Here is a 21,901-nt window from a genome sequence, read left to right on the forward strand (position 1 = left end):
CACCCCTGTAGAGAGTGGGGAAACTAATACACAGTTTAGTTTTATTCTCTCCCCCTCACCCCCAGCTTAGAAAGGATAAAATCTAAAACTTTTTAGAATGAGTATGCATTTCCCTTTGGAGCTACCCAGCACACACTGAACAGCTTTTGAATGCAGCTGTTCTGAAGTTTAGGATGCTCATCTGACTGTGCCTAGACTCAAGCCTATATCTGCCACTGTGCCCTGTGTGAGCTTCTGCCAGTCCCTCTCATTTCTGTGCCAGTTTTCTTCTCTGTGGGCAGATGGTTGCCTGGCACAGCAGTAGGTGAACTGGCTCAGGCCTCTGTGTTTACTTTGCTTGCATTTGATAATCCCCAGAGTAACCTGCCTGCTTGGTTCCCCAGTCAGAGAGGGCATCTGCAAACAAAGACAGTTTGATTTCTTCCCTCCCAATCTTTACCTCCTATTTCCTTTTCTTGTCTTACTGCATTATCTAGGACTTCCAATACAGTATTGAAAAGCAGTGGTGAGAGGGAACATCCTTTCCTTGTTCCTGGTCTTAGGCAATCTTAGAGCTTCTTACCATTAAGTATTGATGTTAGCTGTAGGTTTTTTGTACATGTTCCTTATCAAGTTGAGGAAGTTCCCCTCTATTTCTAGTTTGCTGAGAGTTTTTGTTACGAGTATTAGAGATTGTCAGATGCTTCTTCTGCATCTTTTGATACCATATGATTTTTCTCTTTAGCCTGTTAAAGTGGTGGATCACATTAAATAATTTTTGAATGTAGAGTCAACTTTGCATACCTGGGATAAATCCCACTTGCTTTTGGTTTATAATTCTTTTTATACGTTGTTGGATTTGATTTGCTAATATTTTGTTGAGGATTTTTGTATCTATATTTATGAGAAATATTGGTCTTTCCTTTCTTGTAGTATCTTTGGTTTTGATACTAAGCTAATGCTGCCTCAAAAAATGGGTTAGGAAGTGTTTTTCTCTTTTCATTTTCTGGAAGAGATTATAGAGAATTGATATAGTTTCTTCGTTAAATGTTGAGTAGAATTAACCAGTGAATCTGTCTGGGCCTGATACTTTCTGTTTTAGAAAGTTATTATTGATTCAATTTCTTTAATAGCTTATATGCCTATTCACATTATCAATTTCTCCTTATGTGAATTTTGGTAGATTGTGTCTTTCAAGGAATTCCACTGGTGGTCCACTGGTTAGGACTCTGCGCTTCCACTGCAGGGGCCCTGGGTTCAATCCCTGGTCAGGGAACTAAGATCCTGCAAGCTGCACAGCGCGGCCAAAAAAGAAAGAATTCCGTTGGGATCTGAGAACATACTTTGTATGGTTTCTGTTCTTTTAAATTTGTTCAGGTGTGTTTTATGGCCCAGAATGTGCTCTGTCTTGGTGAATGTTCATGTGAGCTTAAGAAGAATGTGTATTCTGTTGAATGCTGTTGTTGGATGAAGTAGCCTGTTGATGTTAGTTATATGCAGTTGGTGGAAGATGTTGAGTTCACCTTTCTCCTTAATCATTTTCTGCCTGCTGGATCTGTCATTTTCTGTCCATTTCTGAGAGGGGGGTGTTGAAGTCTTCAGCTGTAATCGTGGATTCATCTGTTTCTCCCCGTAGTTCTGTCTTTAAAGTCGGTTTCTTGTAGACAGCATATACTTGTGTCTTGAATTTTTTATCCAGTCTGACAGTTTTTGTCTTTTAATTGGTATATTCAGACGATTCACATTTAAAGTGATTATTGACATAGTTGGATTAATATTTACTGTATTTGTAATTGTTTTCTCTTTGTTGCTCTTGTTCTTTGTTTTGTCTTCTACTCTATTTCTGCTTTATCTGGTTTTATTTGAGCATTTTTATAATTCCGTTGTTTCTCCTTTCTTAACATATTAATGATACTTCTTGTTATTTTGTTTTTTATTATTTTATTTATTTTATTTTTGGCGCCTTTGGGTCTTCGTTGCTGCCTACGGGCTTTTCTTTAGTTGGGGCGAGCAGGGGATACTCTTTGTTGCGGTGCGTGGGCGTCTCATTATGGTGGCTTCTCTTTTATTTATTTATTTATTTATTATACAGCAGGTTTTATTAGTTCTCTGTTTTATACATATTAGTGCATATATGTCAATCCCAATCTTCCAGTTCATCCCACCACCACCACCACCACCATCCATGCCCCCGCTTTCCCCACTTGGTGTCCATATGTTTGTTCTCTACACCTGTGTCTATTTCTGCCTTGCAAACTCATTCATCTGTACCATTTTTCTAGATTCCACATATGCGTATATGCGTTAATGTACGATATTTGTTTTTCTCTTTCTGACTTATTCCACTCTGTATGACAGTCTCTAGGTCCATCCACGTCTCTGCAGATGACCGAATTTCGTTCCTTTTTATGGCTGAGTAATATTCCTTTGTGTATATATATATATATATATATATATATATATGTACCACATCTTCTTTACCCATTCATTTGTTGATGGGCATTTAGGTTGTTTCCATGACCTGGCTATTGTAAATAGTGCTGCAATGAACAGTGGGGTGCATATGGTTTTTTTTTAGTTATGTTTTTCTCTGGGTATATGCCCAGTAGTGGTATTGCTGGGTCATATGGTAGTTCTATTTGTAGTTTTTTAAGGAACCTCCATACTGTTCTCCATAGTGGCTGTATCAATTTACACTCCCACCAGCAGTGCAAGAGGGTTCCCTGTTCTCCACACCCTCTTCAGCATTTGTTGTTTGTAGATGTTCTGATGATGCCCATTTTAACTGGTGTGAGGTGATACCTTATTGTAGTTTTGATTTGCATTTCTCTAACGATTAGTGATGTTGAGCATCTTTTCATGTGTTTGTTGGCCATCTGTATGTCTTCTTTGGAGAAATGTCTACTTAGGTCTTCTGTCCACTTTTTTTTTTTTTTTTTTTTTTTTTTGGTGGTACGCGGGCCTCTCACTGTTGTGGCCTCTCCTGTTGCGGAACACGGGCTCCGGATGCGCAGGCTTAGCGGCCATGGCTCACGGGGCCTAGATGCTCCGCAGCATGTGGGATCTTCCCGGACCGGGGCACAAACCTGTGTCCCCTGCATCGGCAGGCGGACTCTCAACCACTGCGCCACCAGGGAAGCCCCTGCCCACTTTTTGATTGGGTTGTTTGTTGTTTTAATATTGAGCTGCATGAGCTGTTTATATATTTTGGAGATTAATCCTTTGTCAGTTGAGTTGTTTGTAAATATTTTCTCCCATTCTGAGGATTGTCTTTTCATCTTGTTTACAGTTTCCTTGGCTGTGCAAAAGCTTTTAAGGTTCATTAGGTCCCATTTGTTTATTTTTGTTTTTATTTCCATTACTCCAGGAGGTGGGTCAAAAAAGATCTTGCTGTGATTTATGTCACAGAGTGTTCTTCCTATGTTTTCCTCTAAGAGTTTTATAGTGCCCAGTCTTACATTTAGATCTGTAATCCATTTTGAGTTTATTTTTGTGTATGGTGTTAGGGAGTGTTCTGATTTCATTCTTTTACATGTAGCTGTCCAGTTTTCCCCACACCATTTATTGAAGATACTGTCTTTTCTCCATTGTATATCCTTGCCTCCTTTGTCGTAGATTAGTTGACCATAGGTGCGTGGGTTTATCTCTGGGCTTTCTATCCTGTTCCATTGTTCTATATTTCTGTTTTTGTGCCAGTACCATATTGTCTTGATGTCTGTAGCTTTGTAGTATAGTCTGAAGTCAGGGAGTCTGATTCCTCCAGCTCCATTTTTTTTCCTCGAGACTGCTTTGGCTATTCGGGGTCTTCTGTGTCTGCATACAAATTTTAAGATTTTTTGTTCTAATTCTGTAAAAAATGCCGTTGGTAATTTGCTAGGGATTGCATTGAATCTGTAGATTGCTTTGGGTAGTATGGTCATTTTCACAACGTTGATTCTTCCAATCCACGAACATGGTATATCTTCCCATCTGTTTGTGTCATCTTTGATTTCTTTCATCAGTGTCTTATAGTTTTCCGAGTACAGGTCTCTTACCTCTTTAGGTAGGTTTATTCCTAGGTATTTTATTCTTTTTGTTGCAGTGGTGAATGGGATTCTTTCCTTAATTTCTCTTTCTGATCTTTCGTTGTTAGTGTATAGGAATGCAAGAGATATCTGTGCATTAATTTTGTATCCTGCAGCTTTACCAGATTCATTGATTAGCTCTAGTAGTTTTCTGATGGCATCTTTGGGATTATCTGTGTATAATATCATGGCATTTGCAAACAGTGACAAGTTTTCCTTCTTCTTTTCCAATTAGTATTCCTTCCTTTTATTTCTTTTTTTTCTCTGATTGCCGTGGCTAGGACTTCCAAACCATGTTGAATAATAGTGGCGAGAGTGGACATCCTTGTCTTGTTCCTGAACTTAGAGGAAATGCTTTCAGCTTTTCACCATTGAGAATGATGTTTGCTGTGGGTTTGTTGTATGTGGCCTTTATTATGTTGAGGTAGGTTCCCTCTGTGCCCACTTTCTGGAGAGTTTTTATCATGAATGGGTGTTGAATTTTGTCAAAAGCTTTTCTGCATCTATTGAGATGATCATATGGTTTTTATTCTTTAGTTTGTTAATATGGTGTATCACATTGATTGATTTGCATATATTGAAGAATCCTTGCATCTCTCGGATAAATCTCAGTAGATCATGGTGTATGAGGCTTTTAATGTGTTGTTGGATTCTGTTTGCTAGTATTTTTTTGAGAATTTTTGCATCTATATTCATCAGTGATATTGGTCTGTAATTTTCTTTTTTTGTAGTATCTTTGTCTGGTTTTGGTATCAGGGTGATGGTGGCCTTGTAGAATGAGTTTGGGAGTATTCCTTCTTCTGTAATTTTTTGGGAGAGTTTGAGAAGGATGGGTATTAGCTCTTCTCTAAATGTTTGATAGAATTCACCTCTGAAGCCATCTGGTCCAGAATTTCTGTTTGTTGGAAGATTTTTAATCACAGTTCCAACTCCGTAACTTGTGATTGGTCTGTTCATACTTTTTGTTTCTTCTGGTTCAGTCTTGGAAGGTTATACCTTTGTAAGAATTTGTCCATTTCTTCCAGGCTGTCCATTTTATTGGTGTAGAGCTGCTTGTAGTAGTCTCTTAAGATCCTTTGTATTTCTGCAGTGTCCATGGTAACTTTTCTGTTTTCATTGCTAATTTTATTGATTTGAGTCCTTCCCTCTTTTTCTTGATGAGTCTGGCTAAAGGTTTATCAATTTTGTTTATCTTCTCAAAGAACCAGCTTTTAGTTTTATTGATCTTTGCTGTTGTTTTCTTTGTTTCTATTTCATTTATTTCTGCTCTGATCTTTATGATTTCTTTCCTTCTACTAACTTTGGGTTTTGTTTGTTCTTCTTTCTCTAGTTCCTTTAGGTGTAAGTTTAGATTGTTTGAGATTTTTCTTGTTTCCTGAGGGAGGCTTGTATTGCTATAAACTTCCCTCTTAGAACCGCTTTTGCTGCATCCCATAGGTTTTGGATCGTCATGTTTTCATTGTAATTTGTCTCTAGGTATTTTTTGGTTTCCTCTTTGATTTCTTCAGTGATGTCTTGGTTATTTAATAATGTATTGTTTAGCCTCCATGTGTTTGTGTTCTTTACGTTTTTTCCCCTGTAATTGATTTCTAATCTCATAGCGTTGTGGTCGGAAAAGATGCTTGATATGATTTCAATTTTCCTAAATTTACTGAGGCTTGATTTGTGACCCAAGATGTGATCTGTCCTGGAGAATGTTCCGTGTGCACTTGAGAAGAAAGTGTAATCTACTGTTTTTGGATGGAATGTCCTATAAAATATCAATTAAGTCTATCTGATCTACTGTGTCTTTTAAAGCTTGTGTTTCCTTATTAACTTTCTGTCTGGATGATCTTTCCATTGGTGTAAGTGAGGTGTTAAAGTCCCCCACTATTATTGTGTTACTGTCGATTTCCTCTTTTATAGCTGTTAGCATTTGACTTATGTATTGAGGTGCTCCTGTGTTGGGTGCATATATATTTATAATTGTTATATCTTCTTCTTGGATTGATCCCTTGATCATTATATAGTGTCCGTCCTTGTCTCTTTTTTTTTTTTGCAGTACGCGGGCTTCTCACTGTTGTGGCCTCTCCTGTTGCGGAGCACAGGCTCTGGACGCGCAGGCTCCAGATGCGCAGGCCCAGTGGCCATGGCCCACGGACCCAGCCGTTCCGCGGCATGTGGGATTCTCCCAGACTGGGGCACGAACCCACGTCCCCTGCATCGGCAGGTGGACTCCCAACCACTGCGCCACCAGGGAAGCCCCTTCCTTGTCTCTTGTAACATTCTTTATTTTAAAGTCTATTTTATCTGATATGAGCATTGCTACTCCAGCTTTTTTTAAATTTCCATTTGCATGGAATATCTTTTTCCATCCCCTCACTTTCAGTCTGTATGTATCCCTAGGTCTGAAGTGGGTCTCTGGTAGACAGCATATATATGGCTTTTGTATTTGTATCCATTCAGCGAGCCTGTGTCTTTTGGTTGGAGCATTTAATCCATTCACATTTAAGGTAATTGATATGTATGTTCCTATTACCATTTTCTTAATTGTTATGGGTTTATTTTTCTAGGTCCTTTTCTTCTCTTGTGTTTCCCACTCAGAGAAGTTCCTTTAGCATTTGTTGTAGAGCTGGTTTGTTGGTGCTGAATTCTCTTAGCTTTTGCTTGTCTGTAAAGCTTTTGATTTCTCTGTTGAATCTGAATGAGATCCTTGCTGGGTAGAGTAATATTGGTTGTAGGTTCTTCCCTTTCATCACTTTAAATATATCATGCCACTCCCTTCTGGCTTGTAGAGTTTCTGCTGAGAAATCAGCTGTTAAACTTATGGGAGTTCCCTTGTACGTTATTTGTTGTTTTTCCCTTGTTGTTTTTAATAATTTTTCTTTGTCTTTAATTTTTGTCAACTTGATTACTATGTATTTCGGTGTGTTTGCCCTTGGGTTTATCCTGCCTGGGACTCTCTGTGCTTCCTGGACTTGGGTGGCTATTTCCTTTCCCATGTTAGGGAAGTTTTCGACTATAATCTCTTCAAATATTTTCTCGGGTCCTTACTCTCTCTCTCCTTCTCCTGGGACCCTATAATGCGAATGTTGGTGCGTTTAATGTTGTCCCAGAGGTCTCTTAGGCTGTCTTCATTTCTTTTCATTCTTTTTTCTTTGTTATCTTCCATGGCAGTGAATTCCACCATTCTGTCTTCCAGGTCACTTACCTGTTCTTCCGCCTCAGTTATTCTGCTATTGATTCCTTCTAGTGTATTTTTCATTTCAGTTATTGTGTTCTTCATATCTGTTTGTTTGTTCTTTAATTCTTCTAGGTCTTTGTTAAACATTTCTTGCATCTTCTCGATCTTTGCCTCCATTCTTTTTCTGAGGTCCTGGATCATCTTCACTATCATTATTCTGAATTCTTTTTCTGGAAGGTTGCCTATCTCCACTTCATTTAGTTGTTTTTATGGGGTTTTATCTTGTTTCTTCGTCTGGTACGTAGCTCTCTACCTTTTCATTTTGTCTGTCTTTCTGTGAATGTGGTTTTCGTTCCACAGGCTGCAGGATTGTAGTTCTTCTTGCTTCTGCTGTCTGCCCTCTGGTGGATGAGGCTATCTGAGAGGCTTGTGCAAGTTTCCTGATGCGAGGGGCTGGTGGTGGGTAGAGTTGGGTGTTGCTCTGGTGGGCAGAGCTCAGTAAAACTTTAATCCACTTGTCTGCTGATAGGCGGGTCTGAGTTCCCTCCCTGTTGGTTGTTTGTCCTGAGGTGACCCAGCACTGGTGCCTACAGACTCTTTGGTGGGGCTAATGGCAGACTCTGGGAGGGCTCATGCCAAGGAGCACTTCCCAGAACTTCTGCTGCCAGTGTCCTTGTCCCTGCAGTGAGCCACAGCTACCCCCTGCCTCTGCAGGAGACCCTCCAACACTGGCAGGTAGGTCTGGTTCAGTCTCCTATGGGGTCACTCCTCCTTCCCCTGGGTCCCAGTGCACACACTACTTTGTGTGTGCCCTCCAAGAGTGGAGTCTCTGTTTCCCCCAGTCCTGTCGAAGTCCTGCAATCAAATTCCTCTAGCCTTCAAGGTCTGATTCTCTGGGAATTCCACCTCCCATTGCTGGATCCCCAGGTTGGGAAGCCTGACGTGGAGCTCAGAACCTTCACTCCAGTGGGTGGTCTTCTGTGGCATAAGTGTTCTCCGGTTTGTGAGTCACCCACCCAGCGGTTATGAGATTTGATTTTATTGTGATTGCGCCCCTCCTACCATCTCATTGCAGCTTCTCCTTCGTCTTTGGTTGTGGGGTATCTTGTTTGGTGAGTTCCAGTGTCTTCCTGTCGATGATTTTTCAGCAGTTAGTTGTGATTCCGGTGCTCTCACAAGAGGGAGTGAGCGCATGTCCTTCTACTCCACCATCTTGAACCCTGTGGCCTTCAATTATACTTCTTTATGAATATTTTTAGTGGTTGCCCTAGGGTTTGCAATTTACATTTACAACTAATCTTAATCCGTTTTCCAATAACGCTACATTGCTTCACAGGTAGTGCATGCACCTTATAACCAAATTATAACTACCCAGTACATCTTGCTACTTTTCTTTTGAACAGACTGTTACCTGTTAGATCAATTACAATAAGTAAAGTCGAAGGTATTATTTTACTTTCATTTATTTCTTCTCTCATGTTTTTTCCTTGATGTAGATCAATTTCTGACCAAATCATTTTCCTTCTCTCTGAATAAATTCTCTTAACATTTCCTGCCTGGTAATCATGAAGTCTCCCCATTTTTGTTTGCCTGAGAAAGACTTTATCTCTCCTTCACTTTTGAAGGACAGTTCCACCAGATGCAGCATTGTAGGTTGGTGGGGTTTTCTTTCAGCACTGAGTGTTTCACTCTTCTCGTGCTTGCGTGGTTTCTGAAGAGAAGTTTGATATCGTCATCACCCCGGCTTCTCTGTAGGTAAGGTGCCATTTGGTGTTTTCCTGTTGCTTACTTCAGGCTTTTCTCTTGGTCTTTGATTTTTTTGCAATTTGAATAGGATTTGTCTAGGTGTAGTTTTTGGTTTGGTTTTGCTGTTTGTCCTGCTTGGTGTCCTCTAGCTTCCTGGGTCTGTGGTCTGGTGTCTGGCGTTGAGGAAGTTCGTAGCCATTATTGCTTCACGCGTTCTTGGGTTTCTTTCTCCCCTTCTTTTCCTGGTAGTCCCACCACACATTTGTTATACCTTTCGTAATTTTCTATTGTTGGATATTCTGTTCCTTTTTTTGGGTTTGTTTTTTCCCTTCTTTTCTTTTTTCTATTTCCTTTTCAGTTTGGGGAGTTTTTACTGACATATCTCCGAGCTGTGTCCATCTACTGGTGAACGAATCAAAAGCATTCTTCATTTCTGTTGTAATGTTTTTGGTTTTTAACATTTCCCATTGATTTTTTTTCCTTAGAATATCCATCTCTTTGCGGACATCACCGATCAGTTCTTGCATCATGTTCACTTTATTAGAGCCCTTAGCATGTTAATCGTAGTTGTTTTAAATTCCTGGTCGGATAATTCCAAAATCTCTGCCGTATCTGAGTCTGGTTCTGATGCTTGCCCTGTATGTTCAGTGTTCTTTGCCTATTACCATGCCTTATAATTTTTTGTTGGAAGCTGGGTATGGTGATTCAGGTAAAAGGAGCTGAGGTAAAGAGGCCTTCCTGCCTGGCCCCCAGAGTTTTGTCTCAAGCTTGTCCGTGCCCATGTCCAGCCCTTGGTCAGTCGCCTTCCAGTGCGCCTCCCAGGCCGGCTCCTGTGGCTTCTCCCTGGGGGCTGTGATTCTCTGTCCCCCGTTGCTCTCTCCAGTTTTGGGGGCAGCAGTTTGCCCTGTGACCTTGTCCTCTAATGGATCTGAGAAGACATGTTGATTTTTCAGTTTGTTCAGCTCTTTTCTTGTGAGGACAGGAGTGATGACGTCGAACTGGAGACAGGAAGTCTGTTGTCACCCCGTTAACAGCGACCTTAAACATTCGAGTTAGTGAGAGGATGAGAAATGTTGGCTGTAAGAGAAATCAGTAACCCATTAAATCACATTTAAAAACTGTGTTAATTGGTGGAGATGTGACGTGAACACAGCTGACGCAGCACTGCGACTGCCCCACACTCGGGGCCCTTTTCATTGAGGTTTGTTAGCCAGGTGCTTCATGGCCTCGTGTCACTTCATTTCTCTGTGCTCATCACTCAGCTGCCTGGCCCTTCGTGACTTAACACGTTTACTTTTAGCAGGTTGTGCAGAACCGTTGTTTTCAGTTTCCGACCATGACCCGGAAACACAAGCCATCCTTGTCTGTCCTTTTATTTATTTTTCATTTTTATTTTTATCTTTTGGTCACACCATGCGCCTTGTGGGATCTTAGTTCCCCTATCAGAGATTGAACCAGGGCCCCCTGCAGTGGAAGCCTGGAGTCTTAACCACTGGCCTGCCAGGGAAGTCCCTTGTCTGTCCTTTTCGAATCCAGAGTCCACCAAACTAATTTTGAGGTGTCCTTTACAGGACTTTGATGACAACATTGATGCAGTCTGGTGGGAAGTGTGGGAGTGTTCTCCTCAGCCGGTAGAGATTTTGCTAAAAACTTGGAGCACGCCGCCTTGAGGAGGCCCCCACCGCGAGCCGGGGCGGCGGCCAGGGGGCCTGGTGGTGGGGATGCGCGAGGCTCTCGCAGTGCTCTGCTGGCACGTGGTGGTGTTGGCTCATCTTCCCCTTCTCATGGCACGTTCTCTCTCCACTTTCTCTCAGTACTTAGGTCAGTTAACATCCATCCCAGGATACCTGAATCCCTCCAGTAGGACTGAAATCCTGCATTACATAGACAATGCAAAGGTAACCCCATCTGCCTGACTCTGTCCTCCTAACCCTCAGCCTGCTCCACCTCCCAGCCCTGACCTCTGACCCTCCGCCCGCTCCACCTCCCAGCCCTGACCTCTGACCCTCAGCCCGCTCCACCTCCCAGCCCTGACTTCTGAGCCTCAGCCTGCCCCACCTCCCAGCCCTGACCTCTGACCCTCAATTTGCTCCACCTCCCAGCCCTGACCTCTGACCCTCAATTTGCTCCACCTCCTAACCCCAAGCTCTGACCCTTGTTCTCTGACACCAGCTCTTGGCCCTCTGACCTTGGGCCTTCATGGCCGTGAGGGATGACCCAGTCCCATCATGTTAAGGGTGCACTTGGCCCTTGGCTATCAAGACTGTTCCTCAGTCTGAACATGAACTTTATTCTCCAGACTTGCTCCTGGTGGTTCTGGGCTGTTTCACAATTCACGTTTTCGAGATATCCAAACCACATGCCACAGGTCTGAGTCTAAGGGCGGTTCCAGAAGGACCCCCCACGTGGTCTGAACACAGCAGTGCCCTGGGGCGAACATGGCTGCACTCTGCTCATGAGTCAGCACTGGCTGTGTGGGCTGCGTGCGCCCCACACGGTGCGGGGTCCCGGGGGAGCCCGTGGCCGGGCCCTGTGTTTCTGATGCCGTGTGGTTCCTTCCAGAGAGCCCACCAGCTCCCCGGACACCTGACCCAGGAGCATGACGCTGTGATCAGCCTGTCTGCCTACAACGTCAAGCTGGCCTGGAGGGACGGGGAGGACACCATCCTCAGGGTCCCCATCCATGACATCGCCGCCGTGTCCTACGTGCGGGATGACGCCTCACACCTGGTGGTCCTAAAGACAGGTATGGACCTGGGGAGTGGGGTCAGGAGGGTCCTTGGCAGGTGCCGACCACACCTCTGTCGTGAGGAGTGAGTCCGTGGATTTCACGGAGCTCTGGAGACAGTTTCTACAGCGCTGGGTCAGCCACTGCTGCCCGCTGTGCCTGAGAGAAGCCCTCTGTCCAGAGAAGGGCAGTGACCCAGGAGGCTGTGAGGAACAGGTGCTGAGCTCAGTCACTGTCACTCAGCGTGGCCCCCGTCCGGGATGCTGACGTGGCCTCTGACACCCAGGCCTGGTAGAGCCCTGGGCGCAGGTGGCCCCACAGGGTGAGGGTGGGCCTCAGCTCAGCCCAGTCAGCATTCGGCCCCTGCCTTTGGCCAGGCAGTCTTCCCAAAGCGGGGGGGAGCAAAGATGAGACCAGACCAGCAAGGAGCTGTCTGCGAGACGTTCTCAGTGTGTCCGTGTAGGAGAATCAGAGAGAACCTTAAACCAGCCGTCAGCTCCCCTCGCCCAGCCCACTCCTCTCACCTGGCGATGAGGGTGCAGCGCCGCCTTACTTGGCACTGCCGGACAGGCTGCCCGGCAGGTCCAGAGCCCCGGCCTAAGTCCCCGAGAAATGAGGAGAGAAATCACAGTTTCACACATGCCGTGCCCTTCCCGGCGGGCAGTTCTCAGGTTGTCGCTGCAGCACGGACGCCGTCCTGGGCTCCTTTAGGCATTGGCGGGAGCTGGGTTGAGCCCCGGAGCTGCTCATTTCCAAAGGGCCGGTGGTGGGGCGTGAGGGTGGCCCGCTGGACCGGCCTGGGTCGCACGCTGTGCTTCCTGCAGTGCAGAGTTGTATTTCTGCTTGAGGTCGTTAGTTCACGGGGATCCGAGGGCTTTTTAAAAGCCAGGGCCCTGGTGAGCTTTTTCATTACTGACTCCTCGAGCTTCAAGGAGGTTCCCGTGCAAGGGCCCGTGAATCCGGTGGGGATGCTGCGGGTCCGTGTGCACAGGTAACTGGAGCGGTTTGTGCAGGTGGCTGCCGGGATTCCTACAGCCCCTCTCCTCTGTGTGGCTGTGGCTCAGCGTCCCCTCCGCAGCGTCACACACAGCACACACACACACTCACACTCCCCACACATGCTTGTAACACCCATGTACATCCTCGCACTCACTCGCATGCACTCACGGGTCCCACACACTCACACACTCTCACTCATACTCGCTAGTGCACACGCACACACACCGCTGCTCTGTCATGCTGCACTGTGGAGCGAGGTCCCCTCTGTGCTCTGCTTGTTCCTCATTTCCCCGTATTGTGTTCAGTGAGCAGCTACCGTTTAATGACAGGCATTATTTTAGGTTGAACAACATGAAGCTGCATTTTAATCTACAAAAATGACAATTGAAGGTGGCTCAAACTAGTAGAAAGCATGTGACATGAACGATCTCGTTTAATCTCCACAGTAAACCTGTCAGGAGGATTCTGTTTACTTCCACTGCTGCTGCTGGACTAACTGGGAGCAGATGGTCACCCGGTGGGTGGGTGGTGGCCGGCTGGTTGAGGAACTGGCTGTGTAACTGCTTCCACCAGCGCTGCCCAGCGCCGTGGTAGCTGCCGTGCCCTGCCAGGGGACTGTCGCCGTAGGAGGCCTGAGGTCTGGGGCCTCCCTAGGGACCGAGCAATGAGGAGAGCACTCTGGCTGCGGGCCTACCGGCGTTTGGGCCGGTAGGAGGGGAGCCGGCCCCTGGGTTTCTTGTGTCCAGGACATTTCTCAGCGTTAACCATAGAGCAGAGTGCTAGGAAAACAGGTAACCGAGTTATTTCTAAGACTCCATAGGAGAAACTTCCCAAAAGATGAAAACCAGGGCCCTGGGCTTTGAGAGCTTTCAGGTTAAAGGAAGAGAATGAATTCCGTGTCCTGGAGCGGCCTCCTCATTCCAGCAGATGGCCCTGAAGGGAAGCCTCCAGACTGGGGGCCTCCTGGTCTCTCAGAGGCTCCTGTGCCCGTCAGGCGCGCTGTGTGTGAAGTGATGCACGTGGCCGTCCTCAGCACAGGTGCCGGCAGTGGTAGCTAACGCTAAGCGCCTACTACCCGCAGGCCGTCTGTGTGCCTCCTTCAACCCGGGCTCTGCTGGCATTTGGGACAACATGGGGTCAGGGGTAGGGGTCAGGTCTGGCTGCAGGCCGAGCTCCGAGGACATGGAGACATCTCGTTAAAGGATGTTTCTGTGGATGTAGGAGAGTGGACAGTGGATCTGAACCGGGACCTGTGGGGACAGCCTGTAGGACTGTGGCTGGATGCAGCTGGGGGACTGAAGTGGGCTTGCTTTGCGTGGCTTTGGAGCCACATGCCTGCTTCCTTGAGAGCAGCCATGGGTGCGAGCCACAAAGCTACTAAAAATGTTCTAAAAAAGTAGAACGGAACAAGTGAAATCAACGTTACTGATGTATTTCATTTAGCTCTTTATGTCCAGACATCATGTCAGCGAGGTCAGGGTAACAGTCGCTAGTGAGCGCTCACGCAGTCTTTTTTGTCCTGAGACCTTGTGGGTAGTTTCCACTTCGTGTAGCGCTCAGCACCTGTGGCCCGTGGGTCTGTGGGACGGTGCAGTCCGGGGTCTAACCGTGGGATTCATGGGGCTCAGCCTCCACACAGGGTGCGGCCAGCCCTGCCCCTCAGAGCCCTGGTCTTTGCAGGCCCATCCACCCCAAGCATGGCTGTTCCTGGTTGGGTTCCCGTCTCTCAGCTGTGTCTGAGCTTCGGGTGGTCTCCCTCCTGGGTGGGCTCGCGCTGAGCTACCCCGGCATCAGGGGAGCTCAAGCCTTCACCTCCACTTCCTGCTCCCAGGTGTGTCTGAGCGTCTGCTCAGACAGGCCTGGAGCCCTGTTCCTGTAGAAGCTTCCCTGGGCCCCAGGCCCCCCTTCCCACTTCAGGAATTCCCCCTCGCGTCCCACAAGACCTTATGTGTGAGGAGGCGGTGTGTAGTGTTAGGAACACAGGCGGGGGCTCTCACGTCTAGATCCCTACCTGGCTTCTGCCCCTCACGCACCCTCGGGCCTGGCGCTCTGCCCCCTGTGCCTCGTTTCCCCATCTCTTGTCAGGATTGTGTATTAACCTTGTCACTAGAACCCTGTGAATGCTTTCTTTTGTGTAGATCAAAAGCAGCTGAATATTAGCAGTTTCATATCTCAGCCTAAGATATTCGCACTGTCTTTGGCAAAGATGCTGGAAGGTCATGTAAGGTGATGGCTTTGAGTGGGCAGTGGCAGGGGAGTGAGGATGGGAGGGTGCTCTTGTGAAGGGAAGGTGACGATGGGGGTGTGCCTGGCTCGGCCTGTTCTCACCTGAGTCAGGTAGGGGCTGCCCAGAGCCTGCTGTTGAGCTCCCACACCTGCCCTAACCTGCCACGGTGTTGACTTTCCAGCCCAGGACCCCGGCATCTCCCCCAGCCAGAGTTTGTGTGCAGAAAGTTCCAGAGGCCTCACCGCAGGCTCCCTGTCAGAGAGTGGAGTGGGGCCTGTGGAGGCATGCTGCCTGGTGATCCTGGCCGTGGAGAGCAAGGTGAGCAGGGTTGGCAGCTGGTACCCAGGCCCTGCCCATGGCCTGCCCATCCCCCCCATATCCTGACCCAGCCCCACCTACAGCTTGCCCAGGCTCCACCCACACCAGAGCCAGCCCCGCCTATATCCTGATCCAGCCCCGCGTACCACCTGACCCAGGTCCCACCCCAGGTCCCACTGGCTCCCAGTCTGCTGGTTTGTTCTTCTCTTGGTGGGCCTCACCGCCCCCTTCCTCCATGCTGACGGGGGCCGTGGTCTGTACCCCAAGCTGTGCCCTTGGGGAAGACGCTTGGGAGTGGGGAGTTGGGGCTTGGGGCCCCAGCCTCGGGGAGCCCCTTGATACCCTTCTGTTAAGCTTTCACATTTGTGAGCCCAAAGCAGGGCCGCCCCACCTTAGGTGGCCTCTGATCAGCATCCCTCCTCCCCAGCCCTGCCCACCTGCCAGCTGGGAAGTTCTTCCTCATGGGGCCGCCTCACTGGCCTGTCCCCACCGGAAGCTCCTGCACACACTGTCCCATGTCCCAGGGGCAGAGCCGCCCCAGATGGGACGCTGCGTTAACGGCACACGCGTGAAACACTTGTGCGGTGTCAGGAGTGCCGTCCGTGTGACCTGGCACGGGTGCTGTTCCCTCCCTGCCCCTTTCCCGTGGCTGGGACAGGAGTGGGGAAACGGTGCTGGCTGGAAGCGCAGTGGAGGAGGAGGGCCGGCAGCTGACGCACTTGCGGGTCCAGCCAGCTTCCTGGGTGTGGGCTGGTGTCCTTGCGGCGCCGTTGGGCAGTGGGAGGCGTCAGGCCCTCGGTGCAGGTGTTTGTTCTGCGTCTGAGGTGTCGAACACCCGGAAGCGGCCCAGGAAGCCTCCGCATTGTCCTCCGTTGGCAGGTCGCCGCAGAAGAGCTGTGCTCCCTGCTCGGCCAGGTCTTCCAGATCGTGTACACGGAGTCCACCATCGACTTCCTGGACAGAGCCATATTTGACGGGGCCTCGACACCCACCCACCACCTGTCCCTTCACAGTGGTACGTGAGCAGGAGGGCCCCGCCGCCCCTTCCCACCGGGGCTCACTCTGCCGCGAGCTCTTCCCAGGACAACACCCGGGCAGCCTTGTTGTGCGGTGGCCCTGTGGCCACCGTCCCGGGGGGTTTGAGCCGACGCCCTTTGTTCCCAGACTTCACTGTTCGTGTTAATCTGCAAGTTTAATCAAGGCACACGTGTTCCCCCCGCTCCCTGCTTTAGGCCACCTGGTGGCTTCCTGCGTAACTTTGGGGGCCAGGAACACTTTTTCTGGAACCACGCCTGGCCAAAGTCACTTTACCAAACTTAGAACCCAGGGCCGGGCGGGGCTCCCAGCGCTGGGGCTGAGAGTGGGTATGGGGCCCCTTCCAAGACGAGGCCTGCCCGGGGCGGGGTGGGGGGCAGTGGCAGGAAGAGCAAGGGGCCCGAAGGCGGTGTAGCCGGACCAGCGCTCAGAGCCGCTTCCTCCGTGTGGGCACCTGGGGAGCGTTTTCCGGAATCTGTGAGCACGCACAAGATGCGTCATTTGCGTGGGAGCCCACTTGAGCTCAGTCTTCTAAACACCAAGAGCATCCACTTTTCAAATGCTTAGTATACCGAGGACCCGTGGCTTCTGTCAGTCAGGTGAACAGAGAGAGAGGTATTGGAGGCAGCGCAGCGGTAGCCTCCGTGGCAGGCAGCCTCTGGTCTTTCTGTGGAGAGTCCAGCCCTGCGCGCCCCCGGCGGCTCACGTGTCTCCACGAACAGCGCAGAACCCTTTGCGTGCTGACGAAGCTGAGGGCGCTTTCTGAGGAAGGGCTGGCTCTCTCACCTTCTCCTTGTCTCGCCGTTCATGCTGGAGCCGCCCCAGCACTGCAGAGACAGCCCGGCGAGGCCGGCAGCCTGTCCTCACGGGCAGGTGGGGAGGTTGAGGCCCAGAGGCCCGCGGCTTCCGCAGTGGGTAGCAGGTGGTTCATTGAGCTCTATTTAAACGTTCAGCATTGAGATTTCCAATAGTGGTTTTTTTGGAATAAGCTTTTTTACTAAAAAGTACACAGATCGTAATTATACCATTAAATGAGTTTTCACGAAGTAAACACAGGATGTTCAGCCTACCCGCGTGGGCTTCCTTCCTGCCGGCCTTCTCTCTGCGTGGGTGTCCTTTGTCCCCCAGCCCTCAGGTCTCCCTCTGGGGTCCAGGCACACCCGCACTCACACCACGTGTGCCCATGCACCCATCACATACATCACACACACAGCACACGTACGTACGTCACGTCACACGCGTGCACACACTCCACACAGCACACACGCTCACATCCTCACAGACACTTCACGCACACGAGCGTGCACACTAGACGCTCACAGCACACGCACTCCCCGTGCGCACACACTCTCAGACACGCGTCCTCTGCTGGTTTCTGCCTCAGGCCTTCCTTGCCGGGTCAGTTCTCTCCTGCTGCTGTGACAGGTCACCACGACTGAGCAGCTTCAGCCACACAGACTTACTGTCTCTCACGGTTCTGTAGGTTCGAGTCCACCGTGGGCCTCACTGGCTCAAATCAGGGTGCGGGCCAGCGGCCTTCCTCCTGAGACTCCGGGGAGAAGCTGCTTCCTGCCTTTTCCAGCTTCCCGCGGCCTTCCTCCCTCCACGGTCAGAGCCATGGTGGCATCTCTGACCTCCTGTTGTTGCGGCTCCGTCCGGCCCCTCCCCGTCCACACCAGAGGGCCCAGGGCACACGTCGAGCCCCCTCAGATAGCCCAGGGCATCTTCCTGTCTCAGGGTCAGCTGCCCAGCAACCTCCAGCCCCGTTGCCACGTCACCTGGCATGTGCACCTGGGGTTTGGACGGGGGCATCTTGGGGCCATTATTGTGCTCACTGCACACTCCCCTCCTACTGCCAGAAACGTCCTCTTTCTCTCCCTGTTCCCTCCCCACTCGCACGTTTTCTGATCCCTTTTCTCTTAAAGCTTCGCTTGCTGGGTGTGATGGTGCCTCGGCGTCCCTTCTCGTCTGTGTCACACGGACCTTAGGTCATCTCTTTGGTGTTGCCCAAGTAGCTGCTGTGTACCAGGTCCTTTGCTGGTCTGAGGGTCTCAGGCACCCTGAGGCCCCGTGTCTGTCCTTGGGGAGCAGCCGTCCACGTGTGGAGCCTGGCTGGGTCCAGGCTGGGGCTCAGACCTGCCAGCTCTGATCGTGGCTTCTGCCCTCACCAGCTGTGTGGCATGGGGCAAGTTGCATAACCTCTCTGGTTCAGTTGCTCATCTAAAAGTTGGAGCAGTGGTGATGCCTGCTGGGATCAGAGAAGACAAAGTAGCACAGCCCCTAGGACGCTGCCGGGCGTGGTACCACATCTACCAGTGGTGCTTCTCTTGTCCTGGCCATTGGGAGCCCTCTCCAGCCCTGCCATGTGCCACATCCTCCGAGGACCAGAGCATTGTCCCGCCTCCTGCCCAGCCCTGCAGCAGATGGTGCATCTCACAAGACCCCCAGGAGGAGCAGGCACGGGTGCAGCCCGAGGGGTGCACCCCAGGGGCCTGGCCGGCTCTGCTCATGAAGGCCTGCAGGCTCCCCACCGCCAGGGCTCTGCATCTCCTGCTTAGAGCTTGGACACTGGACTCAGTGCCCCCTCCCTCACATAACCAGAAGCTTCTGTGTTCTGCACTTTCTGCACAGACGACTCTTCCACAAAGGTGGACATGAAGGAGTCCTACGAGACGGAAGCCAGCACTTTGTGAGTACCCTGCCCTGGTGGTGCCAGTATGGCTGCCTGGCTCCACCCTCCTCGTCGGTATCCCTCCCCCACCCCCGCCCCCTTCAGGAGCCTTCCAGTGAGTGGGCTCCCCAGGGTCACACCAGTGACATCATCACTCCACTGAGACCCTGCTAGGCTGAGGGCCCCTTCTGGGTCCTTCCCTGCACGTGTCTTTCTCTGTCCGGCCCGAGCCCTTCCCTCCATGACAGGCCCCTTCCTCCTCTCAGACCCTGGCCCTAACTGGGCCCCCATGGGGGGTCGAGGGTGCAGGCACGGGGCAGGGCTGGGGGGCCGCCCACCCACGGCTCGGCTCGCGTCCTTGCAGCTCCTTCCCCGAGTGTGCGCATGCAGGCGGCGTGTCGCCCTTGTCCTTCTGCACGCAGACGGCGCCCCACGCCAAGACGGTCAGTGAGAGCGAGCTGAGCGCCACGGCCGCCGAGCTGCTGCAGGACTACATGCTCACGGTACGCTGCCCGCTGCCGCCGCCGTCAGGAGACCCCGGCCCCAGAGAGCCCACGTGCTCTAGCAGGCCTGTGCTGGGGCCGGCGGCGCCTTGGGGTTAGAATCTCCTTGCGGGGGTGGGGCAGGGCCGGGGAGGGGAGGGGAGGGTGAAGGCGTGCTTCTCTGTGGGTGGGGCTGGGGGTGAGCGTGGGCGCCTTGCTTGCAACTGGGCCTCACTGCCTTTCCCACCAGGTCAGTCTTTGGGGAGGGCGTGAGTTGGCCAAGGCCTGAGCATGGGGGCTGCTCTGGCCTCCGGGGCTGGACCACAGGCCTGTCCCTGGGTCTCTGGTGGTGGACGGTAGCGGAGGACCGGGTCACTCCCTGGAAGGGCCAGATGGGCCTTGTCATCACTCAGCAGATTCTTTTACCCCCATCCCCCGACCTCACGTGACGTTCTCATTAGAAACTCGGTCAGCTGGCTGAGCATCACTGTGGGCTCCAGGGCGCTGGTCGCTGCCCCCCGGCAGTGGTGTGCAGACGCGCCCTCTGCCTGCTTGCGGGCAGCCTGGTCAGCCACGCCTGCAGCTTAGGGCGGACGGTGCAGGCTCCTCTCTCCCCTGCCGGCCGGAGCCGTGGAGCTGCAGGCCCTCTGGGGTCACGTGGGGTGTGGGCAGGGGGGCGGCAGCGCCGGTCACCACCCCGCCCCGGGCCCGGCTCTCTCGGCAGCTGCGCACCAAGCTGTCGTCGCAGGAGATCCAGCAGTTCGCAGCGCTGCTGCATGAGTACCGCGACGGAGCCTCGGTGCACGAGTTCTGCATCAACCTGCGGCAGCTCTACGGGGACAGCCGCAAGTTCCTGCTGCTTGGTGAGCGCGCGACGGACGGGGGCGCCGTTAGGAATGGGGCCAGCCAGCGACGCCTGAGTGATGCGGCTGGGAGGGGCCTGTCCCAGTGACGGGTGGGGACCTTCCCCCGGGGAAGCGGGAGGGGCCCCACGGGAGCCAGACCGAGGATGAGGTGGGCGCCGCGCTGCCTGGCGAGGGCCGGGGGAGGCTCTGCAAGGAGGTGGCGCTTGTGCAGGTTTGGGAGGCGGGGCAGGTGCTTGCTGGGCGGGGGAGTGAAGACGCCATTCCCGGTGAAGGGCAGCCTTAGCCGAGGCCCGAGAGCTTAGCACGCGGAGTCAGCACGGCGGGCGGGTGCTCAGGGCCTGCCACGGACAGGGCCCTGGACGGTTGCCCAGGCTTGCGAGGCCGGTAGCGCCTCTGCTTTCCCCATGCTGACCCCGGAGAACACGGCTGGTTGACGGTGGCTGGTGGAGGCTCCTGGGTCCTGGGCTCTGCCCCCAACGGTCCGATGAGGGCGCACTGCTCATGGGGGTGAAGGGCTGGAGGTGGACCTGCTGCATCCAGTCCGAGCTCTTGCTGACCCCACTGCCCCCTGGAGTCAGTCGCCACCCGACGCTGGGGTCCACAGCCCCTGTTCGTACTGTCCTCACATAGGAGGGGGTCTCTGTCCAGGAAGTGGGTGGTCAGCCGGGCGGCGGGAGCACAGCTGGGCGGCGGGGCCCAGTGCTCGGAGCCCTGCGTCAGCCTCCCCTCCCCTCCGCTCTCTCCTCTCCTCTCCTCCGTCTGGAAACCTGTGCAGTGGGGCTTCTGTGAGGACTGAGGGGAGTGACGCGAGGGTGTGGCTCCCGGCCCACGCCTGCCCCGCTGCAGAGGCAGGGCAGGGCCAGACGCAGGCGGGTGGTGGGGTGGCCCCCCCGGGCTGTGGGCTTTTGTGCGGGAGCCGCAGGGTCAGGTGTGCCATGTGTGTGCAGGTCTGCGGCCCTTCATCCCCGAGAAGGACAGCCAGCACTTCGAGAACTTCCTGGAGACCATCGGGGTGAAGGATGGCCGCGGGATCATCACCGACAGCTTCGGCAGGTACCGCCGGGCCATGAGCTCCACCTCCACCTCCACCTCCAACGGGAACAGGGCCGCGGGCAGCTCTGACGACCAGTCCGCGCCCTCGGAGGGGGACGAGTGGGACCGCATGATCTCGGACATCAGCAACGACATCGAGGCGCTGGGCTGCAGCATGGACCAGGACTCGGCCTGATGGCGCCGGGACCCCGCCAGCCGCCCTCCCCGCGTGGGGCCCCGGGCACAGGTGGCTCTACTGTGAAGGAGGCACCCTGGTGCTGGGGCGGAAGGCCGCACTGCGCCCCCCTGCATGCCACCCTGCCTCGGGAGGGGGTCTTGTCAGCCAGAACCCGGACAGCTGTCATTTTGCACATGACGTTTCTATTGAAACTCTCAGAGACCTTAAAAGAAGTTTACCGCAATGTGAATAATTTATCTCTGCTTGCTAGCGTGTTCCTGCTCCAGTGGGGTAGGAGCCGGGGTGTGCGCTCTGGCCTCTGTCTCAGACCCGCATGCCCAGGCTGGGCACAGCGGGCTGGGCGCTCATGCCTGCTGCCTAAAGGGAGGGCTCGATTTGGGGTTGTGGACACA

General features: G+C 51.8%; 1 protein-coding gene across 8 annotated transcripts in view; it reads left to right on the top strand.

Moving 5' to 3' along the window:
• Positions 1–21,646, top strand: part of CCM2 (CCM2 scaffold protein) — a 59,003-nt gene extending 37,357 nt beyond the window's left edge. For all 8 annotated transcript variants that reach the window (XM_082661614.1, XM_082661611.1, XM_082661610.1 and 5 more), the window contains 8 exons: positions 10,767–10,850; positions 11,515–11,698; positions 15,088–15,224; positions 16,104–16,239; positions 18,891–18,948; positions 19,295–19,433; positions 20,137–20,275; positions 21,226–21,646. In XM_082661614.1, the coding sequence (XP_082517740.1) occupies positions 10,767–10,850; positions 11,515–11,698; positions 15,088–15,224; positions 16,104–16,239; positions 18,891–18,948; positions 19,295–19,433; positions 20,137–20,275; positions 21,226–21,506 (1,158 nt within the window). In that variant the 3' untranslated portion in view covers positions 21,507–21,646. The remainder of the gene's footprint in view (positions 1–10,766; positions 10,851–11,514; positions 11,699–15,087; positions 15,225–16,103; positions 16,240–18,890; positions 18,949–19,294; positions 19,434–20,136; positions 20,276–21,225) is intronic.
• The last annotated feature ends 255 nt before the right edge of the window (positions 21,647–21,901 follow it).

This window comes from Grampus griseus (genome assembly GCF_964374135.1).
Source record: "Grampus griseus genome assembly, chromosome: 9".
NCBI lineage: Eukaryota > Metazoa > Chordata > Mammalia > Artiodactyla > Delphinidae > Grampus > Grampus griseus.